We start from the raw sequence: 22,915 nt of genomic DNA on the forward strand, positions 1-22,915 counted from the left end.
CGACCTCCTCGCCGAGGGCGGGGAACATTGCGCTGAGGGAGGAGAGCACGGCGGCGTGTTCCACCTGTCGCGCGGGAGGCGTGTGAGGGGGGGGGGGTGCGGGTGGGGAGGCGGGTAGGGGGGCGGTAGGGGAGCGCGGAATAACGGTTCATGGAGAGCGGTGCGGGAGAGGGGAGAGGGCGGGACACGAGCTATGAGGCACCCGCCTCTCTGTTCTCCATTCCGAGGGCTCGTCTCTCTCGGGTCGTCGGGGGTGTGAAGTGCTGTAGGTGGTGCATGAGGGCGTGGCCGTGTGGGTGCGCAACAGGAGGGAGGCGGCAGGGTAGGCGGCAGGAAAGGTGGTGGCGAACAGCATGAGGCGAAAGCGGGGGCGCTCCTGCACCGGCGGCGTTGGTGCAGCCGCAGGCACCTCGTCGTGGCGAGCCTCGGGCGGCTCTTCCGCCCGCTCGTCCGCCGCCCCGCCGCCCTCCGCCGCCTGAGTCGACGCCTGAGTGCCGGCGCGTGGATTTGGCGTGTGGTGGTAGCGGAGGGCGCATCACTGGAGATGTTAGTGAGAGATGGTTTGTAGCACACGTGGCCTCGCCTCGCAAGTCAGCTGTGACACGCGCGACACGGCATTTGCGCTCGCGTGTGGAGCTGCGCCTGTGCTCTCGCTACGCGCCGCGTGCCCCGGGAATCTCGGCGTGTCTGGGGAGAATCTCCCCGAGAGAAATCTCGGGGAATCTCTCAGCGCGCACCGCGAGTCTGGAGAGAATCAGCTCGACGACGGCTGCCTTCGGGTCGTCCGCCTCGTCAATCGCCCTCTCCACCTCGCTCGGGTCCACCCGGGCATGTTGCGCGCGCACCTTGAGCTCACCGACACGCAGGCGGGCGAGGCTCTCCCGCAGCTCCTCCCTCGACGCGTCTCCGCCGTCTCGGTCGCCACAGCCGCCGCGAGAGCCGACAGACTCGAGAACGGCGAGGTCGGCGGCGGTCAGCGTCAAGGCGGCCGCCGGGCCCGCCCCCAGGGACGGACTCGTTACGGAAACGTCTGGCGCGGGCGGCGGACTCGTTACGGAAACGTCTGGCGCGGGCGGCGCAGCCGAGACTCCCTGTGCCGCCCGCGCGGAAAGTTCGTCGAGTGCCGCGACGAGGGTCGGCTGAAAGCGCCTCCGAGCCTCCTCGAGCGCCCTATCGTGAGCCTCCTCGAGCGCCCTCTCGTGAGCCTCAGCCAGTGCCGCTTGATGTGTGTCTGCCTCCTTGGCTAGCTCCTTCGGCGGCTGCTCTCGCGATGCGCTCGCGGGACACTCGGTGGTGCCAGACAGACGCGCGAGACCTGCCTCAGCGTCAGCCAGCCACGACGGCTCCACCGCCTCTTCGGAGGTCAACCGGATGAGGCGAGCCGGCGCACATGGATCAGTGCCGGATGGGTCAACCGGGGTCGAGCCCGCGAGGAAATCTTCCATTGTAGAAGGATTCCTAGGACGAGCGCCGTGGAAAAAAGTATTATCCTAACGGTGTGGGGGCGCGGAGGGCTTGTTGGCGAGCCAAAATGGTGTTTTCCGAGGCGCTGCGCTAGGCTCAGAGCGAGTTCGCGCTGCGCTAGGCTCAGACGGCGAGTTCGCGCTGCGCTAGGCTCACAGATGCGAGTGCGCTGCGATAGAAGAAAAAAACAGGGTCGAAACGACAACCGAAGGGAGGACTGTGTAGTGTAATCATGTGTCAAGAATCACGTGCTGCTGCTGCTGCTGCTACTGCTGCTGCGGCGCGGCGAGCGCCGTCGCCGAGGCGGGCCTCGGCGGAGAGCGCGATTATGCGGCCTTTTCCGCGACCCGCACAAAGAAGAGGCGCCCTCCGTCAGCCTCGACCTGCCACCGGCTCGCGTCGACCGACCCGGCCGCGTGCCACACCTCCACAGCCCAGTGCGCCAGCCCGCAGAAGTTGCCCTCCTCGATGCCCCATCCCGTGGGCCACGCGGCCAAGGCGGTGCCGAGAGGCGGCGGCGGCGCCGCGGTCGCCTCGAGACGCGCCGCGACGGCGTCAAAGGCGATCCGCCTCGCGCCCGTCGCGGCCGCCTCGGCCAGCAGCGCCTCCCCGGCCAGCCGCGGGAGGTCGCCCTCCGTCTCGAACCAGCACGACGAGCGGCCGTCGGCGCACGCCTCGTCCCACGCCTTGAGCTGGCGGACAAAGGCCGCCAAGCTCTTGAGGCCGGGCGAGGGCGCGGCGGGCGACGGGGCAAGGGAGCAGCCGGGCGAGGAGAGGTAGGAGGTGCTCGCCGGCGAGCGCTCCCGCGCCTGCGAAGGGGCAAGGCCTGAGGGCGGGCGGGCGGTCGGGCGGGCGGGCGCGGGTGGGGGGGATAAACGCTGCGCCGCCAAAGGAACCAGCGACACTGGCCGCGGCTCGTCGCCACGCGCCGGCTCGGAAGAGGGGCTGTCGGCGGCGAAGCAGAGTGGCACGCCTCGCCGCTCGAGCCGCCGACAGCCCCCCTCCTCGACGTGACGGCCGCTCCCGGAGCCGGCCGGTGCGCGCCTGACCCACGCCCCCTCTCGCACCCCTCCGACCCCCCCTGCGCGGCGCACCCGTCCGCTGTGCGCCGGCTCGAGCGCCTATTGCCAAATCGCGACGTTTGAGCGCAGCGCACGCATCCTCTGGGCGCCTGAGCGCGGCGGAATCTTGCCAGAATGTGGCCGCAGGAAGAGCCTCCGGCGGGCCTCCGGCGGACGCCTGGCGGCGTGGCGCTGCGCGCCGGCCTGCGGCCCAAAGCCCGAACGAGCGGTCAAGTTAACTTGACGCGCCGAATCCCTTGGTTGGCCCTCGCAGCTGTGATACAAAAGTGGGGACGCGCCTGGCGGCGCGCCCCCAAAAATTAATCGCGAGGACTCACCTGGCCCGCTGTGCGCTTCTTAGCTCCCCGTCCCTGGGTGTGAGGCTGGCCGACTGCACTCCAAGTGCTCCAGGCAGGCAGTCTAGTGTGAGAGGAAAGGAGAGAGCGTGATGTGGACGGATGGAAAAAAGCCCCCTGTCATGGCTGACCCTGGGCATGGCCTCTCTGGGGATGAGCTGGGTCGGCCTCCTCCGGGTCTGCAACTCGCACGGCGGGCCCGCGTCCGAGCAAGCATCCGCGGCCCGCGGTTGAACTTTCGCAGGGCGCGACCGACATGGTGGTCCACTGCGCACCAACAGTGCTTTTGTCGACTATTGCTGGCTATCCATGCACTTGCAACGCCAGAGGCCGTGCTTGGAGAATGCCTCGCAGTGCTGCTGCGCCTGTGGAGTGTGCCGCAGCGAAAGCTCCATTGGTGTGCTGTGGTGGCGCCGCGAGCAGGGGCGACGCCAATTAGCTTAAGGTCGACATCCCCTCCGGCTACGACGAGATGCACGTGATCTGGTCCTCACGGGGTTGACCGGTCTCCTCCAGATCGAGACGGACTCCATGGACGGCCGAGCAATATTTGTTCATTAATATTATTAATTGATGCTTCTTGCACGGCTGAGCCCCCCTCCCCCTCCCCCGCACCCATTTCCCCTGCCCTCTCCGCTCACGCACGCCGTCCGAGCCCTCTCCGCTCTTGCACGGGAGGGAAATGGACAATTAATCAGATGGAAGAGCCCCCCCCCCCCCCCCCGGGCGACCCGGGGGGGCACTACCCTCTGCTGCCTCTTGCAGGGGGGGGAAAGGCACAACTCAAAACGATGGGCTTGCCCCTTCCGGAGTGGTTCCACCCCCCACAAACCCGAGACGGGAAGCGTCGCTGCGATCTCAGGCCCAGCTCGATCGGTCACACCGCCATCAACACCGCCATCACTGCCGACGTCTCCCGGTGAGATGATGGAGAGAGGGGACGACACTGCTTCAGCAGCGTGCACCTCGATCCTGTACCGTGTTTGTTATGACCCCCCCCCCCCGATGAACACACCAGTGAGGGAGGGCGAGACGATCGAGGGGTCCCGTACCATGCGGAATCGACCCTATCCAGTGCTTAAGTGCTCAAGAGAGCGTGGAAAAATAAAGAGGCAGTGGCGGGGGGTGAGAGAGGAAAGGAGAGGGGGGGGGGGGCAGAGAGAGAGGGGAGAGGGAGGGAGAAGAGACAAGAGAGCGAGAGAGCGAGAGCGAGAGAGAGGGAGAGCGAGGGCCGAGGTGCTGAAAAAAAAACAAAAAAAGGGAGACAACGCTACGTCGCACCAGACGACGCAGGGCAGACGACGGTGAGGCGGAGCAGACGCGCAGGGCGAGACGAGGGAGGGAGCAGGACGTTGCGGAGATGGGAGATCAGCAGGAGGATGTATGAAAAGATTAGGAGCAGCAGGGACCCGAGTGACAATGTGGAAGACGGCTAGTGCTAGGGTCCCCCATCGGGAGGACGACCCCGGCTAGTCGCCGACCACATCCACAAAGAACCCTGCACAAAGATCGCACGGGCGGGGACCTGTTCCTTTGTACCCATCTCACAGTAGAGAGGTGTCCGTTTTTATAATTTATTTATTTAGAATCGTCGCCGCGCGTGTGGGGTCCACCACTTGGCATATCCAAACTTGAACCTGCTGCTATGGACCTGCGGGCGGCTGCGGGCTGCGGGCGCGCGCGGCGCCGGCTGTGGCCTGCGCCATGCGCGTCGGGGGAGAGACGGTGGAGCGGAGTGTGGAGGCGGTGGACTGGAGCGGGGAGAGACCGGGGTGGTGGAGGGTGTGGATGCTGGGTTGACGGAAATCCGGGGACGCGACCCACTTCGCCACAGACGGTCCCGCGCCTCGCCGCTAAGACAGTGGCACGCACCGCGCAGCGGCGCGTGCCACTGTCTTTGTCCGGAGTGAATACTCAAACGCGCTCGTCGGTGACGGTGTCCCCGGATTTCGCCGCGCTCGGCGAACCTCGACAGCGCCCCTTCGGTGGCATGCATCAAGCTGCTGTACGGCCCCGGCATCGCCTTCCCAGGCTTAGCTAGACTGAGAGATATTGTGGACATGGTTGGTCTCTACAATATATACACTGACACTGAACCTCCCAGAGCTCGTCCCGGTCCGTCACGGCCATCCTCGGCCTCCGGAGGGCCCCCGGCCGCGGCGCGGTGCGGCGGAGTCACAAATGTCAAATCCGACGGCAGAGCACCGGGACGCGGTCGGGCGATCTAAGGCCCAGTGAGGCGTATGCATTGCCCATCCAGGACTATCACCTGGACCTATCAACAGGGGCTGGAGCCGAGCAGGAGGGCCCGGCGCACAACCCCCTGGTCAACTCTCACCCTCCACACCCGTAGCTTGTAGCTGGCAGCGCCGCGGCGGCGGCGAGATGGCAGGGCGATGGCGCACATACCGGCCGCATTTTTTTGACCACCTCTCGCGGGCGACCCTAAAAGCTCGGCGCCGTAGCAACACATCACAGAACGACAAAAATCAAAATTGGTTGCTAAAAAAAACTCTCTCTCCCAGAGAACGATGAGACACTCTGGTCAGCCCCGCAGCAACAAGTAGAGGCAGACAGCAACCCACGTCTGCCAGTCGTGGAAGCCCGCGCTGAGCGACCGCCGCCCGAGTTCCGTCCACGGGGGGGCAACGAGCACGAAAGGCCACGGGCACCGTATCGGCTGGCCGGCGCGACGCCTAGGGGAAGGGCGTCGGTGAGGCAAGGAGGACGCCTTCAGGTGCTGGCCTGGGATGGGCGTGGGATGGGTCTGGGCTACGCCGCGGTGCGCCCATCGACGCCCTGAGCCAGGCAGGCTGCACGCGCGGCCGCCAGCCGCATGTATGTGCCTGGGTGCGGTGTGGCTGACTGTCTGGCACCTCTCCGGGTTTGCAGCCGAGCCAGCCTGCTTGAGAGAGAGCGCGACCGAGGCCGTCCACAGCACGGCGAGCGCCTTGGCCACCCGCCGCCAGGGCACGGCGCGCAAGAGCGACGGCTCGCCGGGCGGGACAGCAGCCGCGGCGAGGGCGGGTCGTATACACGTAGTGACAAGGGTCACAGCCCACAGCGACGCTGCCGACAGCGAGAAGTGCCGCCGGGTCGGACGACGAAGGGCGCTCCGTTTGACAAGTATTGACTGGTGCCGCCGCCCAAATGCTGAATCGGCCGGCAGCCTCGACCAAGCAGCCCTCCTCCGCGACAGCGGTCGGCGTGCCTCTGCCGGCGGCGTGGGCACGTCGCTCTGCGGCGGATCACTAGGCAGTCGAGGCCAAACAGGCGAGAGCGCGGGTAGGCCTGCGGCGCGTGCGACGAAGCCCTCCGCACCGCACGCGAGCAGGAGGAGCAGGGCGAGAGGCAGCATGATCGAGAATGATCGCAGTAGGTGAGGCTGAGAGGCCGGAAAGAAAGAACCAGTTATTCTCGGATGCCCCTCGACCCGCTGTTGATTGTTTTTTCATTCTTTTTGCGCGTCCAGCGCCCCATGTGCGCCCGTTTGAACGGTGTGAAGACAGGCTGGAAAGGCTTATTCTTTCCCAGTCGCGCCGGCGCTAGCGCCTGCCGGGAGGCCAAAATGTGCCAGCCTCCACGCCAGCCGCCTCCGCCTCCACACCCGCCGCCTCCACGCCAGCCGCCTCCGCCTCCACATCCGCCGCCTCCGCGCCAGCCGCCTCCGCCTCCACATCCGCCGCCCGGTGCCACGCCCGCAGCGCCAGCGGCAGCGCCTCCCGCGGCGGCCAGCGCTGCAGCGGCGTCGCCGCGCGAGACGGAGCTCGCCAACGCCAGCCTGTGGTTCTATCTCGACGACTCGGGCCAGCTGCAGGGCCCCTTCCCTGCGGCGACGCTGCGCGGCTGGCTGGTTGGCGGCTGGTTCCAGGCGACGACACGCGTTGCGCCGAGCTTCTACGGCGAGGTGCCCGCCGACGACGAGTTTGAGCCCGTCGCGAGCCTCTGGACAGACCCGGCGGCGGCAGCCTTTGTCACGGCGGAGGGCGTCGCGCCGGAGCCCGCGGCGGCGGCAGAGGGAGGCGGCGTCGGGCCGGACAGGGCCGCGGCGGCGCCAAAGGCGCGGCCGTCGCCGTACGACAAGGGTGGCGGGCGCGGCGGCGCTGCGGCCGGCCGCGGCGGCAAAGGAGGGAAGGGAGGGAAGGGCGACAGCGGCGGCGGCAAGGGCGGCGGCAAGGGCGGCAAGGGAGGGAAGGGCTTCGTCCCGCCTCACCTGCTCCGGTACCAGGCCTTCGCCTCGATTGGCAAGGGCGGCTTCATGGGCGGCGGCGCGATGGGCCACCACGAGTACGGCGCGCCAAAGCACAATGCCAAGGGGCCCAAGTGACGACCGCGCGCACGTCTGTCTGTGTCTGTGTCGTGTGTGCATATGTCGAATCACGGTGCGGAAACGAGAGGGCCAAAATACCACGGCTATATGGCAGCGTGTTTGACAGTCGTCCCGGCTCCGGCCAAGCCCCAATCGGGTCCTTTCATACCAGATCTGGGCCGAGTGAAGCCTGAGTGAGTAGGCACACGCCACGGGTGAGCACCGGACTCTCTCGGCCACTCATTTCCGCAGGTCGCTGCCTGCTGGCGCAGCGCCCGGATGGGCCATCAAGCGGCGGAGCAGTTCTACGCGGCACTGTGTATTGGGAGCGGGTTGTTTCGCCCCAAGTGCGAGCATATATGATGTGCGCGGCCGGCAAGGCGCTCTGCGACGCCAGCCAACTCGCGCTGCCGACCTCAGACAGCTTGGCTCGGCAGGGCGGTGACAGCGACCCGCACGCGAGCTGCACCCCACCGCCCGCCTCTAGCCGTAACATGCCGTCGAACGCGCTGTGCGGAACAGCAGCCGTGGGCGCTCCGCGTTTTGGGTGCTCCAGCGCGTTTTCGCGAGCATCTTCGCACGATACGCTCGGCTTGTCTGGTGAACTCGAGCGAGAACACACACAACACAGCTCCGAGCAGCTGCTCACGCGCGCGCCTATCGCCGGCTCCTGTGCAGTCCCAGGGACGGTTTGTGTGTAGTATTACCTTTAATAAACCAACCATAAGCGTGGCACGACATCAGCTGGACGCCCGGGACAGTGTGCACTCACGCCAGGAGCTCCGCATGAAGTGCCGCGCGGGAACCAGCGCGGGGCCACGCGCGTGTGTGGGTGGGGGCACACACGCGTGCTAGACTGTGCCGGTATGTACGGATTCTACTGAAACGCCACCGGCTGGTCGCACCAGCCGCTAGCGCGCAGCCTGTGCCGGACAGGCTCCGCCGCCCACGGCTGCTTGAGCGTCTTCTTCGCGTACGCAACCAGCGCGTGCGCCTCTGCCATCTCGAGGCGCAGCTCGTCCGTCGGCGCGGTGTACGGCATGATGTCGCCCGTCGCCGAGTTGATGCCCACGGTGGTGAACTCGACCGTGAACTTGTAGGAGCCGGGGGCAGGCGCGTCGGAGCCGCCTGCGCGCGGCTCCACAAAGGAGAGGCGCATCGGCGTGCGAGCATTGCACGCGACGAGCAGCATGTTGGACATGCGTCGCGCGCCCCTGATGCGGAGCGCGCCGACGCCGTGGGTAGGCCGCGACTCGTGCAGCGACACGATCCACGCGGCGTGCTCCTGCGAGAAGATGGTGAGTGTGTGCGCCCGCTGCCAGTGGTCCTCCTTGACCGCGATCTTGGCCTTTGTGCCGCTCGGAGGAGTAGAGAAGTACTGCAGCAGCGCGAGCGCATACTCGCGCAGGGAGGCCTCCTCGACCAGGACAGCAAGCCCAAACATCGGGCCGGTCCTCTCGATCACCTTGAAGGCGATCCGGTCGCGCATCCTGGTCACGACGTAGAAAAAGGATGTCGGGAGACGTTCGCGCTGCGCATGAAAGGCCCGAACAAACCGCTGGGGGATGTTGTCGAGGGGCTCCCACGTCCAACCATCGACATCGTAGTCTTCCCAAGCGGTCAGAAGCTCGATCCCCCCAGCTCTCTGCCGCCACGCGATGACCTTCTGGACGTTGTAGCTGTCTGGCAGCAAAAGCCGTTTTCGGCCCCGCCCGGACCTGCGGCGGTTTTGGTTGGATTCCGTGAGATACCGATTTTTCTGTCACTAAATAATTGGCGTAGTGCTTGCCATGAGGGTGCTGAGGGTTGGGGGGGGGGCGGTATGCGCCACATAAATCGGGAAGTACCATCCTGTGCGCCGCAAAGGCCGATCGCGCCCGACGGTGGGGCGGCTCACCGCACACGCATAGTTGCGAGGCCGAGCCCGCCGGGCGCGTAGAGCCGAGTGGCCGGGGGGGAGGCGGACCAGGGAAACCGCGCGCGGGAGTACGAGGTGACATGTGGCGCGGGCACGGCGGGGGAGACGGGGCGGTGCTAGGGGCGCGGAGCGCACATTGTAGCGCAGAAAAGGGCCTTATGAGTGGGGTAAACGGACCAAAGCCCAGCCGCACCGTGATGGATTTCACACACCACACTTCTCCATTTTCCTCTCTCGGTCTCGCGCGCTCTCATACATGGACATCTCTACCCAACATCGGAAGATCCAGTACCCGCAACGAGCGTAAAATCCAGTACGACACACGCGCCGCCAACTCTCCGCCCGGCCGCGGCCCTCAGCGCTCAGGTCTGCATATTGGCGCAGCTGGGCCATGGCCCATGCGGCACAGCGGCCAGAGGGAGGGGTGGATTCGATACTCATACTGTCCGCAGCGCCGGGACATAGTCGGGGGGAACGGATGGAGCAGCACCTCGCCTGGGGGCGCAGCGCGCGGTAGACCATCGCCGCGTTGTCAGTCGAGCGGATGCCAATCACGGCCGAGTAGGCGCTGGCGGGTGCGTCAGCGATGTTGCCAGGCTGGCAGCGTTGCACCAGAATCTCTGTGAGGAGCGACTCTTTTGGGCGAGCAAGTCCAGAGTCATGATGAGGCGGCGTGAAACGCCTTTTGGCGCTCTGACAGCGCCGCCGCCGCCTACTGCTCCCTCATCTCGAGACGAGCTCGCGATCTCGGTGATCTCGGGTGGTCTCGAGCGGCATGTCGGACCTGGACTCGACGTGATCGGCGCGATCTGACGTCGATCGTTACGCCGTCGTGAGTTTGGCGGGGCGTGTGGCGCTCTGGCAGCGCCGCCGCCGCCAACTGATCGTTCACCGCGAGACAAGATCGCGATCTTGGTGATCTCGAGCGGTCTCGAGCGGGATGTTGGAGACGGACCCTGGCGACTCGGGATCTCCACGCGCCGCCCGAGCCCTTCCCGCCGTCGCTCGACTCGACAGCCTTGCCAGCGGCTCCAGCGCTGTCGGCTGCTTCGCCGATCGCACCGCTGCTGTCGGGCAGGCGGTCGACGGGAGGAGGGCGTGTGTGGGCCTCGAGGCGTTGTGGGAGAGCTAGAGCCGCTCCGCTCGAGGTCGTCGCTCCTGCGGCGGCGGACGAGGGGACTCGTGAGTATTCGAAGGCGGCGCACCAGACACAACATGAGGGCAATGGCGAAAGAGAAGGGCGCAGTTGAGCGAGACGGCGGGCTGCGGCCGCGAGGCCCCGGCAGGAGAGAGAGCGAGCGGGCGGGTCCACGAGCGAACTCGAAGGGTGCAGTAGTGAGGAGACGACTGAGCGGGCGTGGCGCTCACCGTCAAAGGATTGGGCTTGGAGGATGATGGAGTCGCGGCGACGCAGAGCGAGGGAGCGGACATGGGAGCTTTGGCGCCAGAGCTAACTTCACAACCACGGACGGGACGGCGGGCTGTGCACAACACCCGGGAGACGGCCACGCAGCCGCGCGGTCACGCCTGCAGCGCCGAGCGCGGATCAGCCTAGCGTACACCCCCACGCATCCCCGACGCCGTCTCCAGCGTGGCGGGTGGCGAGGGAAGCGTGCGACCGCGGCGCGTGCGAGCGCACCGCCACCGGGGCAGCGCAGTGGGCGTGCTCTCGGCCTGGAGGAGGTCGCTAGTCGGAAGGCAAAGCGCATGGCGCCGCGCCGCAGCGCTTCCTCTCCAAAGCGAGGCAGGAAGCCGCGCCGCTGCAGGGCTTTGCCCCTCACCCGCACCTCGGAAACGATAAAGGACCCGGCGCCGTACGGTTAATCACCAACCACTCAATCAAACAACCATGGCACGCACCAAGCAGACAGCACGCAAGTCGACCGGCGGCAAGGCGCCTCGCAAGCAGCTCGCCACCAAGGCGGCGCGCAAGTCGGCCCCCGCCACCGGCGGCGTCAAGAAGCCGCACCGCTACCGCCCGGGCACCGTCGCGCTCCGCGAGATCCGCCGCTACCAGAAGTCGACGGAGCTCCTGATCCGCAAGCTGCCCTTCCAGCGCCTGGTGCGCGAGATCGCGCAGGACTTCAAGACCGACCTGCGCTTCCAGTCGTCGGCCGTCGTCGCGCTCCAGGAGGCGTCCGAGGCCTACCTCGTCGGCCTCTTCGAGGACACCAACCTGTGCGCCATCCACGCCAAGCGCGTCACCATCATGCCCAAGGACATCCAGCTGGCCCGCCGCATCCGCGGAGAGCGCGCGTAAGCACAGCTTCACCCAACCCCCGGTGTTTCTAAACACCACCCTTTTCCATCTCTCTCTCTCTCTCTCTCTCGGTCGGCAACGTGGCAGCTAGTCGAGGGACTCGGGGTAGTTGTGGCACCCCCCTGAGTGAGGACATGAGCTGCGCCCTGTGTCCGACCCCTTTTGCGCAGCAACACCTTAAAAACTTTTAGGCCCTCCAAATTCGGGTTGGAGCGTAGCGGAGTGGGCGGCCCCGAGTTTGAAAAGGGCCCCGAGTTTAAGCGCTTGCGTCCTAGCCTCTCCAACAACGCCTCCCCGGCGCAGAGGGCCCCCCGGAGGGATGCACAACCGCTCCACGCCACGCCGCTTGCGGCGCTCCTTCCGCTGGAGTGGCGTGCGTTATTCTTTTCACCCGAACCGCAAGGGCCATCGCTGCCACCGCTGCCGTGTGTCAGCCTCTGCCCGAGAATGCCGAGGCCGGCGCAGGTCGCGCCGCCTGGCCACAGCCTGCAGCACAGCCTGCTCGACGACGGCGCGTGGGAGGAGCGCGTGGTGCGCGACCTCGTCCCGGACCAGCGCGGCCTCATCGTCGCGGTCGACCACTTCCTGTCGCCCGACGAGTGCTGGGCCCTCGTGACGGCGGCGAGCTCGATCGGGCTGCAGCCTCCGCGGCCAGACGACCTGCGGCCGAAGAAGGGCGAGGCCTTCCTGTGCCGCGAGACGCTCGCGCTGGTGGACCAGCCGCTCGCCGCGCGGCTGTGGCGCCGGCTCCTCCCGCTCCTGCCTCCCCTCGACGGCCGTTCGCCGGTCGGGCTGCACGGAGACGTGCACGGCGCGGGCGGCGCGTCGCTGCTCAAGTTCTACCGCTACCGCCGCGGCCACTCGTTCGGGCTGCACGTCGACACCAGCCACAAGGGCGGCGGGCCGGGCGAGGAGACCGAGTTCACTCTGCTCGTCTACCTCAACACGCAGGGAGAGGCGGTGGCCGGCGAGGCGGCCGGCGAGGAGGCGCAGCAGCCGCTCGTGGGCGGCGACACGGTCTTCATGCGGACGGCGAAGGCGGAGCTCTGCCGCGTGAGCCCGCGCGCGGGGGTGGCGCTGCTGCACGCGCACGGCCGCCGCTGCTGCATGCACGAGGCGGAGGAGGTGAGGCGCGGCGTCAAGTGGGTGCTCCGCGCGGACGTCCTCTACCGCAGGGTGGACGCCGCCGCGCCGCCGCCCGGGGCGCCCCTCGCCGCTGGGGCCGGGGCCGGCGGCGGACGGCGGAGAGGGAAGGCCGGTCGGCCGGTGACGCCGTGTGAGAGCTGAGGGAGAATAGAGTGTGAGGGAGAGACTCACATTGTTAGTTACGAATAGAATCATGAGGAACCCTTTTTCCCGTGGTGTGCTGTGTGTGAGAGATCTCTCTCTATAAAGCCGTAGGAGTAAAGCCGTACTGTACGTACAGGAACTATACACTATTTTCGTCATTCGTTGACTTCCCCCCGCTTCTCTGGACATCGAGCTGTCTCTTTCCTCCCGCTACAGTCTCGCCTTCGCCCTCGCAATCTCCAGGGCGCCCAACTCCGCGGTGTGAAAACATCCAAGTGTGTGCGTCCGCCCGCCCGAATGGAAGCGCGCGAGGAAGCGGCGACGCCCATGGGGCACGGCAAACACGCCCTTGTACGCCGTCGCTTGAGACCGCTCACCATCCTTGCTGCTCGCGGAGCGGGGTGCGGTTTCGAGCGTCAGCCCCTCGCTTTCAGCGAGGCGAAGCGCCTCCTGGCTGCTCATCGGTGTCGCTTCGCGCTCGACCGCCGCGGCGAGAGAGGCGGCCAACTCCGGGCCGAGGTGGCGCGAGTAGCGAGCTGCCGCCTCCTCCGCGGTGGCAAACATGCCGAGCGACTTGTGATCGTCGGCCCTAGCCTGCCAAGGCTTCTTCTTCGCCTTCTCGCTCGCGTTGTATGTCACGTTCTTGTAGCCCGACTTGCTGTGCCAAATGCTGCGTACAAGGGGCAACGGCTCCGCCTCAGTCGCCGGCGCGTTGGCGCCTGCCATCTTTCGACGCTGCAGCCTCCCGCCCTGGTACAGTAGCGCCGAACGCTTCGCACTGGTGTCCAGCGCTGGCACGGGCAAGGCCACCCCATCGAGAATCACGGCCTCGCGATCCCCACCGTCGGTGGCGGCCGAGCCGGCGGCCTGCCTCAGCTCCTCCCGCAGCATTTGGCTGCCGCCGTCCGCATCGCGAACACGCTTGCCGCCGCTCCTCCTTGCAAGCTGGGGCTCATCACTGCGCATAGTGGGCGCAGTAGGCCGGCGGGCTGCGCAAGCCATACAGCGGCTGACCGCCATGGGATTGCTCAGCGTGCATGACGTGCATGGCCACGAGTCGGAAGGAGCGGACGGCATCCCATCGGCCTCTATGCGTACGGATGAGGGTGCTGCTGCTCCGCTGAGCTCCGCGAACGCAGCATCCGCACGCAAAGACCGGTGCGAAGGAATGCGCGCCCTGCATGTCGGGCACTCCTTCTTGACGTTGAGCGCAGCCTTAATGCATTCCTCGCAGAAGCGGTGGCCGCAGCCCGTGACCACAGGCGCCTGAATGTCCTCCCAGCAGACTGGGCAGCGCCGTGCAAACGCCGTCGCCTTGGCGGCGGCTCGCGACGTCATGAAGACCAAGCCTCAGGCGCCGTTCTCCGGCTGGTTCGGGCTCCCTCGAGGGTAGGTAGCGTTGCCCCCAATGGCCCCACTGCGGCGCGGTACTACTAAAAAACTGAGCAAAGAGTAGTCTGTGTGTGGGGGGGGAGGGGGGGGGGGGGGCAGTCACCCCTCGCTCTCCTGAAGAAAAATGTTACTCCAAGTGCTCCAAGTTCCGTGCACCTGAAAAAGAGGGTAAATGAAGCCATATACCTCAGGACGGATATATCCGCAGGCGCGAGGCGATGGTTTTGCGGCAGATCGGGCAGGAGGCAAGGCTCGATGCGCACTTGCCGCAGGAGCAAACGTGTCCGCACGGCACGAATGCCATGCAGCTCGGCGTGTCCATGCAGACGACGCAGAGGCCGGCTCCACCGTCGCGCGGGGACGCCTCTGGCGCCATGTCCGCCGGCGTAGACGAAGCCTTCCGCGTCTTCTTCTTCTTCTGGCTCCGCTTGCTCGCATTGGGCACAGGTGCAGGCCCCTCTTCTTCAGCCAGCAGCAGCGCTGCCATAGCGTCTGCGGCCGCTGCGGCCTCCGCCGTCGGTGGCGCGGCAAGCCGTCCCGCGTCCCGGCGCGCCTCGCGAAGCAGCGTGACGCACCGTCGAGCGGCGGGCGTGTTGCCCGCTGCGCTTGCAAAGGAGAGCGCCGTCCAGCCGTGGCTTGTGACGGAAGCATGCGCCGCGCCGGCTTCGAGCAAGGTCTGCACCACACGAAACTCGGCCTGTTCCGCCGCCACCATGAGCGCTGTCTGCCCGTTAAAGGTCTGCCCATCGGACGCCGTCAAATTGTGCAGGCTCGCCGCGACGTTGGCGCGGGCTTCAAGCAGCATATTGACGAAGGCGTTGGCGCCCAGACAACAGGCGGCGATCAACGGGGTGCTACCATCCTCGTGAACAGGCAGATCGACGTCGGCGCCATGCTCGATGAGCAGGCGCGCACAGCGCAGGTGCGAATCTGCGCATTCTTGAGAGACCATCGTTTCGTGCAGCGCCGAGGCTCCGCTGCGAGCGTCGCGTGCGGCGGTCACACTTGCCCGCGCCTCAAGAAGCTGGCGAACGACATCCTCGTGCCCGCCGCGGCATGCGTAGAACAGCGGTGTGCGCCGGTGGTTGCAATCGCTCGTCCAATCGACAACAGCACCCCAATCGAGCAGCACCGCGACGTTCTCCGCGCAGCCAACTTGCGCGGCAATCGAGAGCGCCGTGACGCGCCGAGGTTTCTCCTCATCAGCGATGTCGATTGCCTCGCGGTTGGGACCAAGGCCGTCTCGCTCGAGACACTCAAGAACGCCAGCCGCGTCTGGGCGCCCTGCTTTCGCGATGAGCAGCTGCGCCTTCGACGCCTCCAGCTGGGCATAGGTGACACGTTCAGTCTCACTCAACTTGCCGACCGGTCCGTTGGGAGCCTTCCAGAGAGCAAGGCCAGTCGCCTCGTCAAAGCGCTGCAACATGTTGGGCCGGTGTCGGGCCGCGAGTTGACTCCCGCTATCAACATAGGCGGGGAGACCTCGCTGCAGCACTCGCCGCAATGGGACCACTCCCGACAATCTGACCAAAAGTATGGATGTGTTAATTCTCAACATGGTGTGCACCCGAGGTACGCGATGGACTCAATACTCAGCGCGACGACAGCGCCACACACACACCCGACACATGCGCCCTCCCGCTCCCCGACACGCGGCTCCTCGCTCGCGCGTCGTCTCCTCTCCGCCGGCCATCCGGCCGCAGCTGCAACTCCACTCCCCGCACTCGCCGGTCTCTCCTCTCGCCTCTCGAGCGGGCGCCGCGCGCTGCAGCCTCCGCGTGCCGCAGCCTCCGCGCCGCCCGCCGCCCGCTGTCATCGGAGCAGGAACGGCTGCTCGTCCTCGTCCGAGGAGGAGGAGGAGGCTGCCGACGACCGCTCGGGCGCGGCGCGCTGGATCATGGGGCGCTCGTCGGCGCGGGCGGTGCCGAGCTGCCGCTCGATCCGCTCCAGTGCGAGCGCGAGCGCCGCCTGCTGCGCGTCCAGACGCCGCACCAGCGCGAGCATCTGCGCCTGCTGCTGCTGCATCTGCACCTGCTGCTGCCGCTGCACCTGCACCTGCTGCTGCGTCGCCGCCAGCTGAGACGCCTCGAGCGCGGGGCCGCCGCCGCCGCCCCCCCGCTCCCAGCCCCGCTCGGCGGCGGTTGCGAGCGGCGAGCGGGGATGGAGCCACTCCTCCTCCGCGCGGCGGCGCTGCTGCGGCGACGTCGGGTCCGACGCCTCCTCCGCCAATGCGCCGGCGAGCGCCGCAGGCAAGTCCGCGCCGGCGGCGCAGGAGGAGGCGGGCGCGTCGGGGCGGGCGAAGACGTTGGACGCGGAGCGGTGGTGGCGCGGCAGCGGCGCCGGCAGGCGGGGCAGGTTTGGAGTCGTCTTGCTCGCCCGCACAGGGGCGGCGGGGAAGCGGTCCAGGTGTCGGCCGTGGTGGTGGGGCGGCTGCAAGCCGCACGCGCCGTGCCAGGAGCGCTCGTCGCGGCTGCCGCTCATGCTGCTGCCCGCCATGCTGCCGCCGCCGCGCAGCTCCGTGCGCGACGCCTGCTTCATGATTGCCGTCGCGCGGTTGCGCGTGCCGACGCCGCCGCCGCGCAGGCCGCCCCAGCCGACCCGCTCGCCGCCGAGCCCCTTCGGGCTGCTCATGCCCGGCGGGGGCGGCGGGCCGTACCCCTTGGGCGCCCACCCGGGCGGGGGTGGCACCCCGCGTGCCGGTGGGCTGCCCACTGCCACCCTGCCGGCAGGGCTGCCCGCGTCGCGCGGCGGCGAGTAGTCACGGCGCAGCTTTGGGGAGCGGTGCGGCGAGAGGCGGCGCGGCGGAGAGACGAGCGACGGCGCGCCTGGAGGAGCGCGAGCGGGGGGGGAGAGGGGGGGGGGAGAAGGGGGGGGGCGACAGTGAGCCGAGTCGCGCCGAGACTCGCGGCGGAGACGCGCGCGAGAGAGAGTGCGCGCGCCGCTCGACGCGTCGCGCGAGTGGCCGGCGGAGCAGCCGCCCGCCGAGTGGCGGCCTGTGCACAGCGGGAGGGTGTGAAGAGGCGCCGCACGCAGCCGCCCGAGCGGCCGCCGCCCCGTCCGCGCTGGCGCGCCGTGCTGGCTGGCGGGCTTTGCGCTCATGCGAGGGTACGTGTCGGACGCGGCGCCGCTCGCGCCCCCTAGGCCGACGCCGACGACGCCGCGGTCGTAGAGCCACTCGACGTCGAGGTCGGGGAAGATGGTGTGGCAGTACTCGAAGAAGGTGATGCCGCCCGTCTTGCCCTCGTCGAAGAGGCGGAAGAGGCGGCGCGCCTCGGAGGGGGTGTACTCGAGGCCGAGCTCCTCGCAAAAGACGCGAAACTCGAGGTAGTCGAGATAGCCCGAGCCGTGCGTGTCCGCGTCCTCAAAGAGCTTCTGGATGCCGAGGAGCGAGATGTTGCGGTCGATGCACGTGCGCTGCACCTGATATGGGGGAGATATGGGGAGATATGGGGAGACATGGGGAGACATGGGGAGATGCTGCGGTCGATGCACGTGCGCTGCACCTGCAGCACGAAGGCCATCGTCGCGCGCTCCTCCCACGCGATGACGAAATTGTTGCCCACGATAGCGAGCGGCATCGCGATGAGCACCTACGCGGACGCGCCGGGGAAGGCTCGCGCACGGCGCAAGCAAGGCGGATGCGAGGGTGCGCCGTGGGGAGCACCACGCCCGCGAAGATGGCGAGCGAGCAGACCTACGCTTGTGAGCGAGTTGTGAGTGAGCGATGGCACTCGTCGACCGAGAAGAAGAGGTGGCGAGCGAGCAGGCCATCTTGCCGAGGTGCCCCTCGGGCGACACGTCGCCGTACCCGACCGTCGTGAAGGTGACGATCATGCACCTGCCAGCCGCCCGCACAGCGTGAAGACGCGCTCCTCACACCCGCAGAGCGCCGTGCTAAAGGCGTGAAGTGTGCAGGAAGTGCCTAGGAAGTGTGCAGGGAGAGTGCAGGGAGTGTGCAGGACGTGTGCACGAAGTGTCTAGAGGCGGCGTCGGCACCAGATCGCCATATCTCCCCATATCTCCCCATAGAGCTCTATCTCCCCATATCTCTAGAGGCGGCGTCGGCACCAGATCGCCTCGCCGAGGTCGTTGTACGGGCTGCCGCCCTCAGTCGCGTTGCCGCCCGCGAGCACCTCGAGCTCGATGTGCTCAAGGTAGTAGATGATTGCGCCTGACAGCCGCGAGTCGGGGGGGACGCGTCGTGGACGGGTTCGCGTGGGGCGCGCCACGCCGCCACGCGCAAAGGGGGGCGCCGAAGAAGAATGCGCCGATGAGCAGGAAGGTGAAGGGCACGGCGAGGGCGCGGGTCGAGAGCCGGATCGCGCGGTACAGCACCGTCGTGTCGGGGTTGAGGCGCGCTATCTTGAGGATCCGCACCTGACCGCAGCCGGCAGCCGTCGCGTGAGGGGACGCGACGCCGCGCGCGCGGAGGAGGGGGCGCGGCGTCGCGAGGCAGGGGAAGCGGAGGGGATCGGAGGGGATCGGAGGGGATCGGAGGAATCTGAGGTCTGTTTGAGAGAAGCTGAGGGAAACTGAGGGGATCGGAGGGGATCGGAGGGAATCGGAGGGGGTCGGAGGGGGTCGATGGGTGGCGCACGACGCGGAAGACGCGGAGGAACGCGCGCAGAGTCTCGATCACGTCGTCGTCGTCGCTGTCGTCGTCCGCCATCGCGCAGCGGTCGAGCTCGTACCTGGCGGAAGGCTCCGAGAGGGCTGACGGAGGCTCCTCGCCGCAGTGTACGCAGCCAACGGTCGAGCTGGCACCCGGCGGCGGTGGCGAGGACGAGGGCGACATAGTCGGGCAGCACCGAGACGAGGTCAATCCACCAGTAGGCGGAGAAGCACATCTCCTTGCAGGAGCGCCTAATGAGTGTTAATGAGTGCTAATGAGTGCTAATGAGTGTTGACTAGAAGCACATCTCCTTGCAGGAGGAGCGCCTACTCCCGGCCAAGCCTCGGCTGAGACCCCGGCTCCCGTCGGCGAGACAGGACCCTCCTCGGGAGGAGCGCTTCGAGACGGTGCGCAGGACGAGCTCGATAGTGAAGAAGCCAGTGAGGACCTGTGAAGAAGTGCGAAGAAGCGCGAAGAAGCGTGAAGAAGTGTGAAGAAGCGTGAAGAAGCCAGTGAGGCTCTCTCACACACGGCGGGTGTGGAGAGGGGGCGAGCCCCGGGGAGGAGGGTGTGCGGAGAGAGGCGGGGGCAGGCCACCCAGCTCAGCACCCAGATCGCGCACTCGTTGAGCCGGTCCGCGCCTGCAGGAAGGTTCCGAGAAGCGTCTCGAGCTGCTGCTCGGCTCGTCCGGACGCGGCGTGTGCGTCGAGCCGCGCCAAACGAGTTTGTGGCGACCATCATCAGGATGACCTGGGCGATGATCGCGAGCGTCACGGTCAGCGTGAAGACAAAGGCGCCTGCAGGGAGGTTCGGAGACACACGGCTCAGGGCGGCGGCAGCCACGCGGTGCGAGGTGCGAGAGAGGCAGCGAGGTCGCGCCGGGCGAGGACTGCCAGTCCTCGAGGAAGAGCTGGAGGCGCATGCGCCAGTCGCCCGTCTGGTGCGCGTACTTGACCCACGCGTAGTGCCGCGCCGCCGGGTCGTAGTACCCGAGGTCGATCTGGTCACCGCTCTCGAGGCTCTCGCGCAGCGGCACGCGCGACGAGGCGCGCCGGCCGTCGGTGACGGCGCGGCTCTTTCCGTCGAGCTGCGGCCGCTGCCGGAACAGCCGCTCCTGGTCCTCAAAGTACGCGATGTGCGCGTCCGAGAGCCGGTGGTGGGAGTCCTCCTCGCCGGGCGTTGCTGGGCTCGCGCCGCCAGCGCCGCGCCGTCGCCGCGCCGTCCCGCTCCCGCCGCACGGCGACTGCCCCGCCGCCGCGCCTTCGGCGGTCGCCGCCTGCCCCTCCGCCGCCGGCTCGAGCTCTGTCTCACGAGACGACTGCTCTGAGGCTGTGTCGAGGTTGCGGGACGACCGCCGAAAGCGGATGCCGCGGCCGGCGGGCCTCGTCTTGACGGCTGGCGGCAGATTCAGTGGCGGCGGTACGCAGGTGAGGCTCCCCGCCGTAGCCGGCAGAGGCTCATCGGCCGCCATTGGGCGCCGGCGCAAGCGCGCGCTCTGGAAGGCGCTCGAAAAGTGGGGGGGCGGGCTCGTTCTTGGAGCGTCGCGCGAAAAAGAATTTTACAACAAAAAGTCCCGTGCCCAGTCCTGTGCCCAGTGTCGTGCGAAAAAGAAATTCGGGCGAACGCGTGAGCCGACACGCGGCCGGACACAGGAAGTGCTTCGAGATACTGGCGCTATCGCACTGCTGCCACTGGCGACAAAGCTCCCTCGCACGACACTGCTCACTGGGCACGGCGCACGGCGCTTTTCTCACAGAGCTCTCTCGCGGCGGCCTCTCTCTCAGAAGTGGTCATCTCAGCTCTCTCGTGCTCAAAAGTGCTCAAAGCTCAGGACCCTCGCACGACACTGGGCACGGGACTAGCGCGCTCTGGCACTAACAAAGGTACACTACAGGACCCTTTGGCCTCACAAATAGGAAATAGCTCGCGCGGCCTTGGCAGGCGGGCGGCCTCGCTCGCGGCTTGCCGAGGCGCCGATGTGAGTTCGCCCAGCGCCGCGACCAGCAGTGCCTCGGCCTCAGCGCGCCACCGCGTGCGGCAGACCGTGACGCTGCGATTTGACTTCGTCGACAGCAGCGGCCAGCCAGTCGTGCTGAGCGAGTTCTTCTTCACCTACTACGACCTCGACCAAGAGACTGACCTGCCGTCCGGGGCGGAGTCCCTCACGGCGAGCGGCTTCGTCAAGTACGACGTCGACCCCAACACAGAGCTCGACATCAGCACCGCGCCGGACGGCTCCGTCACCTTCTCCTCCACCAAGGAAGGGACGCTGGCGGACAACCCGACGGACCCGGCCTCCCTGACAGCGGAGCAGCGCGCGAAGGCTGTGACGCTCTGGTACCGCGACACCTCGACAGTGACGCTCACCCACTCGACGACCGCGGCTGTCTGCAGCCCCACCCCGTGCGGCGGGCGCAACTTCCTCTTTGCAGGCGTCAATCCGTTCCCCGTTGTTGATCCATGCTGCCTGTCGCCACGGGAGCCACCGCCCTTCCCACTGCAACCGCCGCCTCCGCCCCCATTACCTGTACCGCCGTCGTCTCCTTGCATTTGTGCTTCGGACGAGACGCACAACCTGATCGACTTCAGCCTGGCGACGCTGCAGAACAACAACCTCGGCGGCGCCGGCCCCGGCCCGGACGACTCTCCGGAGAACATGCACCTCGCATCAGTCGGGATGACGGCCGACGGCGAGCCTTTTGACCTGATCATCACCAGCGAGACGGAGTACGTGCCGCGCAATGCCGCGAAGCACAACCGCATCAACGTCGCGATCCCGCAGATCAACCTCGCGCAGGACGAGACTGTGACGCTGCGGTTCGACTTTGTCGACAGCAGCGGCCAGCCCGTCGTGCTGCGCGAGTTCTTCTTCACCTACTACGACCTCGACCAAGAGACTGACCTGCCGTCTGGGGCGGAGTCCCTCACGGCGAGCGGCTTCGTCAAGTACGACGTCGACCCCAACACGGAGCTCGATGTCAGCACCGCGCCGGACGGCTCCGTCACCTTCTCCTCCACAAGGGAAGGGACGCTGGCGGACAACCCGACGGACCCACTGTCACTGACGTCGGAGCAGCTCTCACGCTCGGTGACGCTCTGGTATCGCGACACCTCGACGGTGAGGTTCACCTACTCGACCACGGCGGCCACATGCAGCCCCACCCCGTGCGGCGGGCGCAACTTCCTCTTTGCAGGCGTCAATCCGTTCCCCGTTGTTGATCCATGCTGCCTGTCGCCACGGGAGCCACCGCCCTTCCCACTGCAACCGCCGCCTCCGCCCCCATTACCTGTACCGCCGTCGTCTCCTTGCATTTGTGCTTCGGACGAGACGCACAACCTGATCGACTTCAGCCTGGCGACGCTGCAGAACAACAACCTCGGCGGCGCCGGCCCCGGCCCGGACGACTCTCCGGAGAACATGCACCTCGCATCAGTCGGGATGACGGCCGACGGCGAGCCTTTTGACCTGATCATCACCAGCGAGACGGCGTACGTGCCGCGCAATGCCGCGAAGCACAACCGCATCAACGTCGCGATCCCGCAGATCAACCTCGCGCAGGACGAGACTGTGACGCTGCGGTTAACCCGCCGCCGCCGAAGCCACCGGCTCCGCCCCCCTTCCCGCCGCCCTTCCCGCCAGGGCCCTCGCCGCCGCCGCCGCCGCCGCCGCCGGCCCCACCGCCCTTCCCTCCCAGCAAGGCGCCCAACCCGCCGCCGCCGAAGCCACCGGCTCCGCCCCCCTTCCCGCCGCCCTTCCCGCCAGGGCTCTCGCCGCCGCCGCCGCCGCCGCCGCCGGCCCCACCGCCCTAAGCCGCCCTCGCCCTTCCCTCCGGGCAAGGCGCCGCTTCCGCCGCCGCCCCTGCCGCCCTTCGCGCCAGGCACTGCGCCGTCGCCGTCCCCCTTCCCACCCGGCAAGGCGCCCCACCCGCCGCCGCCCTTCCCGCCCGGCAAGGCGCCCGCCCCGCCGCCGCCGCTGCCGCCCTTCGCCCCAAACAAGGCGCCCAACCCGCCGCCGCCGAAGCCACCGGCTCCGCCCCCCTTCCCGCCGCCCTTCCCGCCAGGGCCCTCGCCGCCGCCGCCGCCGCCGCCGCCGGCGCCACCGCCCGTCCCTCCCAGCAAGGCGCCCAACCCGCCGCCGCCCAAGCCACCGGGTCCGCCCCCCTTCCCGCCGCCCTTCCCGCCAGGGCTCTCGCCGCCGCCGCCGCCGCCGCCGCCGGCCCCACCGCCCTTCCCTCCCAGCAAGGCGCCGCCGC

At 67.9% G+C, this 22,915-nt stretch overlaps 7 protein-coding genes across 7 annotated transcripts; 3 read left to right on the plus strand and 4 right to left on the minus strand.

The window, feature by feature from the left end:
• The first annotated feature begins 1,611 nt into the window (after nucleotides 1-1,611).
• Nucleotides 1,612-2,785, plus strand: EMIHUDRAFT_432089 (hypothetical protein). Its single transcript, XM_005775315.1, has 2 exons — nucleotides 1,612-2,584; nucleotides 2,656-2,785. The coding sequence occupies exon 1, from the start codon at nucleotides 1,697-1,699 to the stop codon at nucleotides 2,153-2,155; it is 459 nt and encodes a 152-aa protein (XP_005775372.1). The 5' UTR covers nucleotides 1,612-1,696; the 3' UTR covers nucleotides 2,156-2,584; nucleotides 2,656-2,785.
• A 3,641-nt stretch (nucleotides 2,786-6,426) lies between these two features.
• EMIHUDRAFT_432099 (hypothetical protein) lies at nucleotides 6,427-7,394 on the plus strand. The gene has a single exon (XM_005775316.1). It carries the CDS (start codon nucleotides 6,450-6,452, stop codon nucleotides 7,206-7,208), a length of 759 nt encoding a protein of 252 aa, XP_005775373.1. The 5' UTR covers nucleotides 6,427-6,449; the 3' UTR covers nucleotides 7,209-7,394.
• Nucleotides 7,395-10,957: 3,563 nt separating this feature from the next.
• On the plus strand, nucleotides 10,958-12,718 carry EMIHUDRAFT_461181 (hypothetical protein; the record flags this gene model as incomplete). Its single annotated transcript, XM_005775317.1, has 2 exons — nucleotides 10,958-11,364; nucleotides 11,824-12,718. The coding sequence occupies 2 exons, from the start codon at nucleotides 10,958-10,960 to the stop codon at nucleotides 12,653-12,655; spliced, it is 1,239 nt and encodes a 412-aa protein (XP_005775374.1). The 3' UTR covers nucleotides 12,656-12,718.
• A 77-nt stretch (nucleotides 12,719-12,795) lies between these two features.
• EMIHUDRAFT_447738 (hypothetical protein) lies at nucleotides 12,796-13,549 on the minus strand (the record flags this gene model as incomplete). The annotated part of the gene is made up of 1 exon (XM_005775318.1): nucleotides 12,796-13,549. The coding sequence occupies one exon, from the start codon at nucleotides 13,547-13,549 to the stop codon at nucleotides 12,869-12,871; it is 681 nt and encodes a 226-aa protein (XP_005775375.1). The 3' UTR covers nucleotides 12,796-12,868.
• Nucleotides 13,550-13,798: 249 nt separating this feature from the next.
• Nucleotides 13,799-13,951, minus strand: EMIHUDRAFT_59817 (hypothetical protein; the record flags this gene model as incomplete). The annotated part of the gene is made up of 1 exon (XM_005775319.1): nucleotides 13,799-13,951. A coding segment is annotated over one exon (153 nt), but the record flags the coding sequence as incomplete, so codon positions are not given.
• Nucleotides 13,952-14,237: 286 nt separating this feature from the next.
• Nucleotides 14,238-15,002, minus strand: EMIHUDRAFT_95548 (hypothetical protein; the record flags this gene model as incomplete). Its single annotated transcript, XM_005775320.1, has 1 exon — nucleotides 14,238-15,002. The coding sequence occupies one exon, from the start codon at nucleotides 15,000-15,002 to the stop codon at nucleotides 14,238-14,240; it is 765 nt and encodes a 254-aa protein (XP_005775377.1).
• A 575-nt stretch (nucleotides 15,003-15,577) lies between these two features.
• Nucleotides 15,578-19,751, minus strand: EMIHUDRAFT_447739 (hypothetical protein). Its single transcript, XM_005775321.1, has 14 exons — nucleotides 19,542-19,751; nucleotides 19,379-19,459; nucleotides 19,061-19,303; nucleotides 18,815-18,913; nucleotides 18,648-18,741; nucleotides 18,280-18,427; nucleotides 18,119-18,221; nucleotides 17,819-17,888; nucleotides 17,715-17,744; nucleotides 17,554-17,640; nucleotides 17,080-17,470; nucleotides 16,739-16,875; nucleotides 16,433-16,666; nucleotides 15,578-16,018 (listed from the first exon to the last, which is right to left on the minus strand). The coding sequence occupies exons 4-14, from the start codon at nucleotides 18,895-18,897 to the stop codon at nucleotides 15,863-15,865; spliced, it is 1,533 nt and encodes a 510-aa protein (XP_005775378.1). The 5' UTR covers nucleotides 18,898-18,913; nucleotides 19,061-19,303; nucleotides 19,379-19,459; nucleotides 19,542-19,751; the 3' UTR covers nucleotides 15,578-15,862.
• Between the last annotated feature and the right edge of the window lie 3,164 nt (nucleotides 19,752-22,915).

This window comes from Emiliania huxleyi (genome assembly GCF_000372725.1).
Source record: "Emiliania huxleyi CCMP1516 unplaced genomic scaffold EMIHUscaffold_3, whole genome shotgun sequence".
NCBI classification, from domain to species: Eukaryota; Haptophyta; order Isochrysidales; family Noelaerhabdaceae; genus Emiliania; species Emiliania huxleyi.

Coding starts and splice junctions, on each gene's coding strand:
- EMIHUDRAFT_432089 (XM_005775315.1), top strand. CDS start 1,697: ATGTGTCAAGAATCACGTGCTGCTGCTGCTGCTGCTACTGCTGCTGCG.
- EMIHUDRAFT_447739 (XM_005775321.1), bottom strand. CDS start 18,897: ATGTGCTTCTCCGCCTACTGGTGGATTGACCTCGTCTCGGTGCTGCCC. Junction 18,742..18,814: donor GTCCTCGCCACCGCCGCCGG/GTGCCAGCTCGA, acceptor GCCTTCCGCCAG/GTACGAGCTCGACCGCTGCG. Junction 17,745..17,818: donor AGGGGCACCTCGGCAAGATG/GCCTGCTCGCTC, acceptor TCACAAGCGTAG/GTCTGCTCGCTCGCCATCTT.
- EMIHUDRAFT_432099 (XM_005775316.1), top strand. CDS start 6,450: ATGTGCCAGCCTCCACGCCAGCCGCCTCCGCCTCCACACCCGCCGCCT.